We start from the raw sequence: 11,844 nt of genomic DNA on the forward strand, positions 1-11,844 counted from the left end.
TTCTTGCTAGAGGACAGGAAGGTGGCTTCCAGTGTTCCCTGCTTGTATTACAAGCCATACTGCGAGGAACCTCCTCATAACTGTACATGCCTTCTTGGCACATATGCCAGTGTTTCTCGCTGATGGATTCTGAGCCCTTCTTTCCTTTCCAGATCAAACCGTTCCCCCCAAAAAAATTACACCTGAAATTTTCCACTCTCATCCCCTCTTTAAATAGACTGTGCTGGTGTCTGGGGCACTCCATGATTTCTGTTGCCAAATAAGAATGGGTGACTTTTTCCTAAGTCATCTGAGTCCAAAGGGGCTGCATTAAGAAAGGGAAATTTCTGGAGGACTGTTTTGTGAGCCGGAATCAAAGTGGTTGGCACGGGTGTTTGCTTGAGTTCAGCTCATACAGCAATTGTCTGGTGTGAGCTGTAGACTGGCACAGAAGGGAGAATGTGAGTGAGGGGGGCCAGGCAGACCTGGGTTCAAGTCTTGACTCTGTTACCGGCTTCTTGTGTGACCTCAGGAAAGTGTCCTAGCCTCTCTAGGCTTCCTGCTTTGTAAATGGTGATGAGTTCCTAGAGCACCTGCTATTGGTGAGCACCCTATAAGTAATAGCTGTGATTGGATAGCAGTCTCTGGGTAGTGCAAATGGTTAACGTGCTCGGTTGCTAACCAGAAAGTTGGAGGTTGGAGCCCTCCCAGAAGTGCCTCCAAAGAAAGGCCTGGCAATCTACTTCTGAAAGGTCAGCCATTGAAAACCCTATGGAGCACAGTTCTACCCTGACACTCATGGGTGACCATGAGTCGCAGTTGACTCGATGGCAACTGGTAACTGGTTATAGTTGGATAAGTGACAGATCTAGCTCCAGAAAGCTAGTCCCTGGAGGAAACAAGGAGAAGGCTATTCAGCTATGAGAGAGTAGAGAAGACAGACACAGAGGGGACTGTGTAGCCTAGTGCTTATACCCATGATCTCCAGAGTCAGACAAATGGGTGGAATCCTGCCTTTGCCCATTTGCAAACTTCTGTGACCCAAGGCAACTTACTTAACGTCTCTAAGCCTCAGTTGTGTATGTGTGCGTGTTTTAACCTGTAAATTTGGGCCCATGGTAGGACCCATCTCATAGTCTTGGTGTGAGGACACCATGAAATTGTGCTTGCTGTGTTCTAGTATGGAGTCTCTGGGTGGTGCAAAGGATTAATATGCTCGGCTGCTAACTGAAAAGTTGGAGGTTCAAGTCCACCCAGGTGCACTTCAGAAGAGAAGTCCTGCCGATCTACTTCCAAAAAAAAATGAGCCATTGAAAACCCTATGGAGCACAGTTCTACTCTGACACACATGGGGTCGCCGTGAGTCAGAGTCAACCCAACCGCAACTGGTTTTTATGTACTTAGCACAAGGACGACTCAGTAAGTAGTAGCTATTATTGTTCTAAAAGGCCTAGACTTCCATCTTCAGCATGGCCTGTTGTGCCTCAGGAGCCCTGGTGATGTAGTGGTTAAGAGTACTGGCTGCTAACCAAGAGGTCAGCAGTTCAAATCCACCAGCTGCTCTTTGGAAACCCTATGAGGGCAGTTCTAGCCTGTCCTATAGGGTTGCTATGAGTTGGAATCAACTCGACGGCAACAGGTTTGGTTTTTGGTTTTTGGTGTTGTACCTCACCACCTCAGTAGTCAGTGTGACCCACTGGTGAGTCCAGTGCCCAGTACCTGGACCTTCTTTAACTACACACACACACACACACACACACACACACACACACACACATATCATTAACAAGAACCAACAGAAATGGATGCTTGGTGGCCTTCTCCGGATGCAGCTGGGGCGACACGGGAAAAGTCACAGTTCGATGATGTGACATTTACTGATCTTGCGTTTTGAAGGCGGGAAGCAGTCATTGGCCAAGCAGGGGGCTGGGAACCGACCTGGACGAGGCAGAGGTTTCCAGGCTTACCTAAGCCCATCCAAACTCCCTGGACCTTGAGGGCCTGAACAATATCACACCAACAGACCCCCTGGCCCGACTCCCAGCACGTTTGCTGCCAAATGGGCTGGGGACCAGAGGCCTGCAAACATGGCTGCCTCTTCAGACTTGAGCAGGGGTTGAAAGTGGTTCATGGAACACGGATCTCTGCTCACAGATTCTGTTTTATATTATGTTTATTTATTTATATTATATATTATATTTAAAATAGCCTTCTCAACAACCCCATAATAGCTCTGCTGCTGTCGTTAGCTGCCGTCGAGTCAGCCCTGACTCATGGTGACCTTATGTATGATAGAATGGAATGCTGCTCGGGCCTGCGCCATTTTCACCGTCGTTGGTGCGTTTGAATCCATCTTGTGGCTATTGTGTCCATCCGTTTTGTGAAGGGTTTCCCTCGTTTTCACTGACCATCTACTTTACCAGGCATGATATCCTTTTCTAGCGATTGGTCTTTCCTGATGACATGTCCAGAGTAAGTAAGACAAAGTCTCACCAGCTTCGCTTCTAAGGAGCATTCTGGCTATAGTTCTTCCATGACTGTGTTAACCCACTTTACAGATGCGGAAGCTGAGGAAGGTGAAATGACTTGTGGTAGGTCTTGAAGGTGGGATTCGAAACGAAGCATGGTCTGTGGACTCTATAGCCTGTGCCCTTTACCACCACCCTATACTGCGTTTTACCTTGGCTTGTCAGCTACTGGGAGCCCTGGTGGTGCAGTGGTTAAGAGCTTGGCTTCTAACCAACAGGTTGGCAGTTCGAATCCACCAGCCGCTCCTTGGAAACCCTATGGGGCAGTTCTGTTTTGTCCTATAGGGTCGCTGTGAGTCAAAACCGATTCGATGGCAACGGGTTTTTTTTTGTTATTGTCATTATCAGCTACTATCTCAAAATACCATCCTTCACTCAAGAGTCTGCTTTGGAGGCCGTGTCCAGCCTCACAAGGTTTGTATTAGGGAGCTCTATTGATGAAATTAACACCAGACCAAACGAAGGGGAGGAAGAAGTTAATAAGCATCAAGGCACTTTTTCAATTCAATATTTACAGCGACACTTTTGAAAACACATTCCTGAAGGATGCAGTGGAAGGCTTTGAATGCAAGGCTAATGAATGTCTTTCGATTCTGTGAGCCGTTGACTTTCAGGAATCACTTAGCAGAGCGTCAGGGGAATGCAAGATCAACATGGCATGGCCACTGGGGACGCTGGAGTCGGGCGTAGAGGGCAGACTGGTCCAGTGCAGTAGTAATTCCAATAGCTGATGGTAGCTGTGTGACCATGAGCAAATTGCTTCACCTTTCTGGGCCTCAACTACCTTTTCTGCAAAAGGAGGATGATAAACAATAGCACCTAACCTATAAAGTTGTTATGAGAGGGAATGAAATGATCCACGTAAAGCACCTTGAAGAGTACCTGGCACATCTAAGTGCCCAATGAGTATTAGGGAGCGACCGCCCTGCCCTTATGAAGCTCCCACAGTTGCAAGCAGGTTAAACAGGGCACAACAAACTATGTTGTTACTGTTGTTAGCTGCCATTGAGTTGCCACGACTCATGGCAACCCCGTGCACAATGGAGCAAAATGCTGCTCGGTCCTGCGCCGTCCCCATGATCGACTGTGGATCGGACTATTGTAATCTGTAGGGTTTTCATTGACTGATTTTTTGGAAGCAGATCACCAGGCCTTTCTTCATAGTCTGTCTTAGTCTGGAAGCTCCGCTGAAACCCGTTCAGCATCATAGCAACGTACGAGCCTCCACTGACAGACGGGTGGTAGCTGCACATGGGGTACGTTGGCTGGGAATCGAACCCAGCTCTCCTACATGGAAAACAAGAATTCTACAGCTGAACCGCTACTGCCCCTCAACTAACTGTACAGTTGTTTAATTAGAATTGTGATTGAATGCTTTGAAGGAGATATTCAAAGGGCTAACGAATATCAGACTAGAGTGTCAGATTGGGGCCTGGGGGTCAGGGAAGAATTTAAGCTGAGATCTGAGAAGAGTCCGAGTTGGGTAGGAAAAGAGGGGAGGTGAGTAGCTTTTCAGGCAGAGAGGAAAGTGTCCCCTCAGGCGAAGGGGATCTTTTGCCTTTGGGGAAGGAACAAAAGGTTGGGGTGTCTTGAGCCCGGAGCAAGGGGGAAGAGGTGGGAAACGACTGGAGGGAGGCATCTCATGCGCAGCCATCGCCCGTCTGTCAGTGGAGGCTTGCGTGTTGCTATGATGCTGAACAGGTTTCAGCGGAGCTTCCAGACTAAAACAGACTAGGAAGAAAGGCCTGGTGATCTACTTCTAAAAAATCAGCCACTGAAAACCCTATGGATCACAGTGGTCCAGTCTGCAGCCGATCATGGGGATGGCGCAGGACTGGGTAGCGTTTTGCTCCATTCTTCACTGGGTCACCATGAGTTGGGGCTGACTCGATGACAGCTAACACCAACAATAAAAGAAGGCAGGGCCAGCATCCTGCCAGCCCTTGCAGACGGCCTGAAGGACTTCAGATTTTACCTGAACACCAGCGGGCAGCCATTGGAGGGCTGAGGGGTTTAAACGCGTGAGTGACGTGATTCGGTTTTTGTTTTTACGCTGTGATTGGAGGAGACAAGAATTGATGCCAGAGCCCTGATGCGTGGCTGTTGGGGAGTCAGAGGCGTGGGGTGATGATGACTCAGACCAGGGTGTGGGGAGAAGACCGGGATGTGGATGGGATCGGGACCTAGTGTCTGGTTGGAGATAGTGAGGTGAGGAATTAACCCTTTCCACAGACACAGAAACTGAACCTGGGAGAGATTGCGTGACTTGCCCAAAGTCATCCAGCTACTGAGGGGCCCAGCCACAGACTCACACTAAGGCTGTGCACCCCACAGCACTCCTTTCATCCGTGCACAAACCTCTGCCCTTCTCACCTCCCTCCACCCCCAAAAGGGAGCTCCTGGGGACAGGGAACATTCCAGCCAAGCTCTGTCTGTCCTGCCTCAGAGACAACAAAAAGCAATTCATCATCAGCCTCCACATTGTAAGTGATAAGGAATCAGCGGAGGTTTCCTTCCAGTTTGGGATTCCCGCTAAGTGATAACTCCTTGGGTGGTTTCCCCCTGGCCCCTGCCTGCCTCACTATCTGACTTCCCTTCATTGTCTGTCTCCTGTCCAGCGAGTCTAGGAGTCAGGCCCACTGAAATGTCAAAGGGCCAGGCAGGCCAGAGGGCTCCCTTATGTTTGCAGCTGGCTGTCTCCAAACTATCTCTGCCGATGGATGGAGCCAAAAAAGCCGGGAAGGCCTTTTATCAATGCCGCTCAATCAAATCCGGATCCAGGGTCTTGGGAGCGCGCTTGTGTCTGTCTGTCCTTCTCCCCTCCTGGCCTGACTCCCCACTTTTGAAACCAAAGGCAACCCAAATAAAGATTGTAGGGCAAAGCCATTTACCGATTTTCAAAGGGAAGTCACAGATGAGGAGGGGAAAAGGGGAACTGGATATTGTAAAGGGTTTCGCAGGGTGCATTTTCTCATTGCTGCTTGTGTTTTTTAGAGCAATTTTACATCTTTTCCTTCACGACACCCTCACTGCAGTCTTTGAGCTAGGAGGGATGTCCATCACCCCCGTTTTGCAGGGAGCAAACAGAGGACTGAGAGATTGAGTTAGATTCCCAAGGTTATTTGGCTAGTGAGTGGCAGATCTGGGATTCATCCATCAAAGAGATGTTTATTGAGTATTTACTATTTGCTGGAGTCCCTGGGTGGTGCAAATGGTTCATGTGCTCGGCTGCTAACTGGAAGTTTGGAGGTTTGAGTCTAACTAGAGGTGCCTTGAAAGAAAGGCCTGGTAATCTACTTCCAAAAACCCAGCCACTGAAAACCTTATGGAGCACAGTTCTACTTTGACACATATGGGTTGCCAGGAGTTGGAGTCGGCTCAACAGAAACTACTTTGTACTGGACACTGTGCTGGGTGCTTGGGATACAATGCAGAACCAGATGGAAAAGGCTCCTGCTCTCATGAAGCCTGGGTTTTAATTGAGGGAGACAGATAACAAGCAAATAAATAAGTGTAGTGATTTCAAATAGTGGCTAACTGAGATTTGAAGCAGGGTCTTTTGAGTCCCAGTTGAGAATCTTCCTACAATACCATTCCAGTCTTTCCCCTTTCCATTTAAGCTACGGGCATGAGGGACACACACACACACACAATCAATCAACCAATCCATAAGGGTCAAGGGTCACCACCTTTTCATGTCCCCTGAACACAGTGGGTTGCGTGGAAGCTGAAAGGCTGTGGGCGTCTGTCAGGAAGAGCACTGTTTCGAGAGTCGGGAGACCTGAATTCCAGTCCCATTTCTAACTTTCTAGAGGACACTCAGCTAGGGAGTGGCTGTTCACCACTTTGGGCCCCAGGGTTTCCGTGAAGACAAGACCACAATCTTTCCTCTGAACTCAACCTGAAAGGGAAGTGACCCATTTTGGAATTGTGAAAACATTTGCTCAATGGGATGAGTGATATGAAAGCAGCTCTGTGAGTTTTCCAGTTCTGGAATCCACCTCAAAACCTTCAAGTACTGGATGGCCTTCTCAGAGCAATCTGTCAAGTTACCCAAGAGGGAAAAGGGGGCAAGGATAGTAGAGCTGGTTTATTTGGACAGATAAGACTTGAACACTCACTTCATGTGCAAGGAAGATGCAAAGAAACTAGACTGCACTTATCCCATTATTCTCACAGGAAATTTTGGTATTATCCCCACTTAACAGTCAAGAACACTGAGATTGGAGGGTCCAGTGATTCACCCAAGGTCAGTGAGCGTCAGAACCATAACGCTGTGCTCTGAAACCTGTGCTCTGAACTCATCGTCAAAGCCACTTTATCCAGAATCAAAAGCATCTAGAAAAATGCAAGGAACCAGGGTATTTCACAGTGCTGTGCAGTGACTGGAGGATTGGAGTCCCTGGGTGGTATAGACAGTTGACATGCTCAGCTGCCAACTGAAAGGTTGGAAGTTCAATTCCACCCAGAGGTACCTGGAAGTAAGGCCTGCCAGTCTACTTCTAAACAATCAGCCATTGAAAACCCTATGGAGCAAAGTTCTCTGACACACATGGGGTCACCATGCATCGGAGTTGACTTGATGGTAACTGGTGTTAGGTTTATGCAGTCATCAGTGGTCAGAATCAGGAAGAGCTTTACTGCCATCAGAGAGACTCAGTTGGGTTCAGGATAGTTGGAATATAATGAACCACTCTTAATATACAGCTTTCTGAAACTGAGTTGTATACTCATCTTGTTAGAAGACTTAGTGTTTGACTACAACCCATTCCCCAACCGGGGAAGTCCAATATAACTTGGCTGTAGAGAGAGGTCTCTGCTGTTGAACATTATCGGGCTCCCAATAAAAAGAAAGAAATCAAAGCATGCCAAATAAACAACCCAGAGAGATTACATCCAGAGTATGTATCAAGAATGACCTGAAATTTGGATCCTTGCTTTGGAAGGTCTTTACAATGTGATGAGGCCCGAGAAGAATTTAAGACTGCTCAGAATCCACTTTCATCACTAAGCCAGTATCCAGTTTCTCTTAGGACTCTGCATCAGTTTGTTGGCGTATTAAAGACTGGAATGTGTAATTTTCCTATTTTCCAAAATGTGCTCTGGCCTTTTTCATATGATTCTTTTCCTTTTTTACTTGTAACAAATCTGGAAGGGGATCAGAAACTCCAAAATGGTTAGTTTGCCCTTTTTTTCTTTCGTTTCCTCTTGCCAAGGGTATCCTGCAGCTGTACTTTCTATTATTGAAAAGGGGAACGCCCTGGTTAAATGGAAAACCCACAGGTTATGATTCTAGCAACCATGGAAAAATTCAGATTTAGGAATCTCAGGGTTGGGAGAAAGACTAGGAAGAGAGGAACCAAGGGAGGTGATAGTAAGGACAGAAACAAGTTGAGTGTGGCAGTGTCTCCAAGATCCCCCCAAAACTGCCCAGTTGAAAGGTGGAAAATGTGACCACTCACTCATCTGGGTGTTTTCAAACATCCGAATAGTTGGCATGACATCTGGAAGAGTGGCTGAATTTTTCTTTTCTTTTTAATGTTTAAGCATCCTATGGGTCCCAGATGTGTCCCAGAAAGAGTCTAGCTGAAAACAGATTTGCTTTCTGCTAAGTGTTTTGTTTGGGGAGGTTTTTGAATTACCTGTGAGGGTAATCGTACTTGGAGAATGATGCAAATGAAGGTGTTTGGTGGAATGCAATCCCAAGCTACACTATCTGGATTGGGAAGCTGTTTTACCATCCAATCCAAAACCATAAGATTCACTGTGGAGTGAATGATGACTTAGCTTTACTGTAGTTTTGCAAATAACGTGCCCACACACATAATGCGTGGCATAGCATGTGTATGAAAATAGTCTGGGGGGAGGGGCTTGCAAGATTGGCAAAAATATAATGCGTGCATTATTTGCGTAAAAATATGGTATATCCCCAAAGGCCTTCTTCTAGTCACAGAGTGTCAGCCTCCCTTGCTTACTGCTCAGGCTCCCAATGAAAAGCCTGATAGAGGCTTGCAAAGATGAACTGGGGCAAGGATGACGTGCACTGAGGGCAGGACCACGTCTACCTTGTTCAACACCTTATTCCGAGCACCTGGTACATGCAGTGCCTGGCACAGTGCCCGGCACATGGGGATGCTCAATAAGTATCTATTGGATGATTGGATGAGTGGTATTGGATATTAGAACTCTAGAGAGCTGGAAGCAAGGTATAGTAGGCAAAGTAAGTCAGACCTGGCTTTGTTTCCGGCTTCTGCTCCTTCCCAGCTGTGTGACCTTGGGCAAGTCAATCCTTTGAGCTTCAGAATCCGCCTTTGGGAAATGGGAATGAGAGCAGCTATCTTGAGGAATTATGATGAGATTAAAGCTAACCTAAGTAAGGTCCTTGTCACTTAGTAGGTGCTCAATAAATAGCAACAATTATTCCCTTCATTACTTAGTCCTGCATTCTGCCCTCATGATCACTGACCATCACAGTGAGTTGCATGAATGCCCCCAAACAAAACAAAACAGACTCATTGCCATTGAAATGATTCCGACTCATAGTGACCCTATAGGACAGAGTAGAACTGCCCCATAGGGTTTCCAAGGAGTAGCTAGTGGATTCGAACTGCCGACCTGTTGGTTAGCAGTCAAGCTCTTTAACCACTGCTCCAGGCGTAATTTCTTAACATTTATTGATTAGAAAGAGATTGCAAGATGAGAGAGAAATCCAATTTGGAGGGTAAAATTCCAGCTAAGGAACGGATCTGGGCTGATGTTTACGTCTTGGTTGAGATTTCCAAGTATTGCTTCCTCTGAAGGTGTGATTCATTATAGATGAGGTTTGCCATGAGACTTACTGGTGGTGTTCCCCTTGTAACAAGAGCTGTTCTCCATGATGGAGGACCTTCTATATGTCAGGGGAGTCACATGCATAGTCTTATTTAATTCTTAGCCACCCACTGAGGTGGGCATTACAACTCTGAATCAGAGATGAGGAAAGTGAGTCTCAGAGAGGATAGACAGCTCACTTGTATCACACAGATAGTAAGTAGGAGAGTGAGATTCAAACACAGACATGTATAGGTGTCTACATCTGGGGTCTGGATTTCAGGGAGTCTTGTACCTCCCGCAGTTGAATGCAAGACTTTGTATGCACGTGCAATTTTCAAAAATTTTCCTTCAGTACGTTTTTTTAGGAGGTAGCCCAGCACTTCTGTCAGTTCCTGAAAGAGTCAGGGTATCATGCTTGGTAAACACTGATAAAGTACCAAGCAGGAAATCATGCTTGCTAAAGTAGGGGGTCAGTGAAAGAGACGAAGGTGCTCAACGAGATAGATTGACACAGTGGTTGCAACGATGGGCTCAAGTATAACAATGATTGTGCGGATGATGCAGGACCGGGCAGTGTTTTATTCCGTTGTACATAGGGTCGCTGTGAGTCAGAACTGACTTGATGGCACCTAAGAACAGCAACAAAGGAGTCAGTGACCTCAAAGTGGTTAAGGAGGACCCTCTTTCAGGGACAGAACTGTCTCCACTGCTCTACACTGCTGTTTTGGACAGGGGTTAACTAGTGCATAGAAAAGGAAAGTAACTTGCTAGCCAGGAAGCAGCAACACATTAATTTGTACTGACTCAACAAACATTATCTGGGTACTGGGTATTAGGAAGGGCTTTGGGAATTCATTTAAGTTCCCTTCCATCCATCCATCCATCCATCCGTCCGTCCGTCCGTCCGTCCGTCCATCCTTCCATCCATCCATCCATCCATCCATCCATCCATCCATCCATCCACTCATCCACCCATCCACCCATCCATCTATTCCACAAATATTTCTTGCATTTCTTATGTGTGTAGCAAGGACTTCTTCTCTGAGGAGCAAGGACTTTGTACCCAGACTACTTAGGTTCTAATCCTGGCTCCAGTTTATCAGCCATGTAAGACCTTGGGCAAGTTTCTTAAGCTCTCTGTGCCTCACTTCTTTCATCTGTAAAATGGGATAATAGGCCCCACCTCATAGGGTTGTAGTCAGCATTAAATGAGTTACCTTACAGAGGTTGCTTAGAATAGTGCCAGGCAGAGTAAACACTGTGTGAGTATTTGTGTTTACTTTATTGTTGCCATTATTGCTGTTAATATTATTATTATGACTATGTACAGTGTGTGCCAGGGTCTGGGAATATAGTGATGGATAAGACAGACAAGGAGTCCCTGGATGGTACAAACAGTTAACATGCTTGATTGCTAACTAACTGAGAGGTTGGAGGTTCAACGTCTCGGAAGAAAGGCCTGGCGATCTACTTCCGAAAAATCAGCCATTGAAAACCCTGTGGAGCATAGTTCTCCTCTGACACACATGGGGCCTCCATGAGTCAGAGTCAACTCAGCAGCAACTGGAACCGGAAGACAGACAATATCCTGCCTTCATGGAATTTACATTCTGAGGAGGAGGGAAGATAATTATAATTAATATTCATTGAAAGTTGTCATGCACCTAGGCCCTGGACGGTTACTATCCTTTCCATTTTACACACGAAGAGTTTGAGCTCAGAAAGGTCAAATTGTTTGCCTAGAACTCCATAGCCCAGGACCTTAACCATTATAGTCCACCGCTTTTTATCTGACTGGAGGTTGGAGCTGTTTTACCAGACTCAATTTTCCAGTTCTTTGGCCAAATGGCCTTCCTTGCCTCAAGCTGTCTGGCAGCTGAACCTGACCTCACTGGTCTCTCTCTTCCTGTCTTAGCAGATGAAGAATGTTCCACCACAGATCATCCCTATAAGAAGCCCTACATGGAGACGTCACCCAGTGACGAGGATCCCTTTTACCGCTCCAGCTACCCCCAGCAACAGGGCCTGGGCACCTCCTACAGGACCGAGTCGGCCCAGCGGCAGGCCTGCATGTACGCCAGCTCGGCGCCGCCCGGTGAGCCAGTGCCCAGCCTGGAGGACATCAGCTGCAACACGTGGCCTGGCATGCCTTCATATAGCAGCTGCACCGTCACCACGGTGCAGCCCATGGACAGGCTGCCCTACCAGCACTTCTCCGCTCACTTCACCTCGGGGCCCCTGGTCCCCCGACTGGCTGGCGTGGCCAACCACAGCTCCCCACAGCTTGGAGAGGGCATGTTCCAGCACCAGACCTCCGTGGCCCACCAGCCTGTGGTCAGGCAGTGTGGGCCGCAGACTGGCCTCCAGTCCCCCGGTGGCCTTCAGCCCCCCGAGTTCCTCTACTCTCACAGCGTGCAAAGGACACTGTCCCCACACCAGTACCACTCTGTGCATGGAGTTGGCATGGTGCCAGAGTGGAGTGACAGTAGCTAAAGCGAGTCTTGCTCCGCCACAGACATTTGCC

The 11,844-nt window shown here is 47.5% G+C and overlaps 1 protein-coding gene across 3 annotated transcripts in view; it reads left to right on the plus strand.

Annotated features, from left to right (window-relative positions):
• The window catches only part of TBX5 (T-box transcription factor 5), a 62,326-nt gene extending 50,485 nt beyond the window's left edge, over window positions 1-11,841 (plus strand). For all 3 annotated transcript variants that reach the window (XM_004379048.1, XM_004379050.1, XM_004379049.1), the window contains one exon: window positions 11,239-11,841. In XM_004379048.1, coding sequence (XP_004379105.1) covers window positions 11,239-11,813 — 575 coding nt within the window. In that variant the 3' untranslated portion in view covers window positions 11,814-11,841. The remainder of the gene's footprint in view (window positions 1-11,238) is intronic.
• Window positions 11,842-11,844: the final 3 nt, after the last annotated feature.

Source organism: Trichechus manatus, unplaced genomic scaffold, assembly GCF_000243295.1.
Source record: "Trichechus manatus latirostris isolate Lorelei unplaced genomic scaffold, TriManLat1.0 scaffold00061, whole genome shotgun sequence".
NCBI classification, from domain to species: Eukaryota; Metazoa; Chordata; class Mammalia; order Sirenia; family Trichechidae; genus Trichechus; species Trichechus manatus.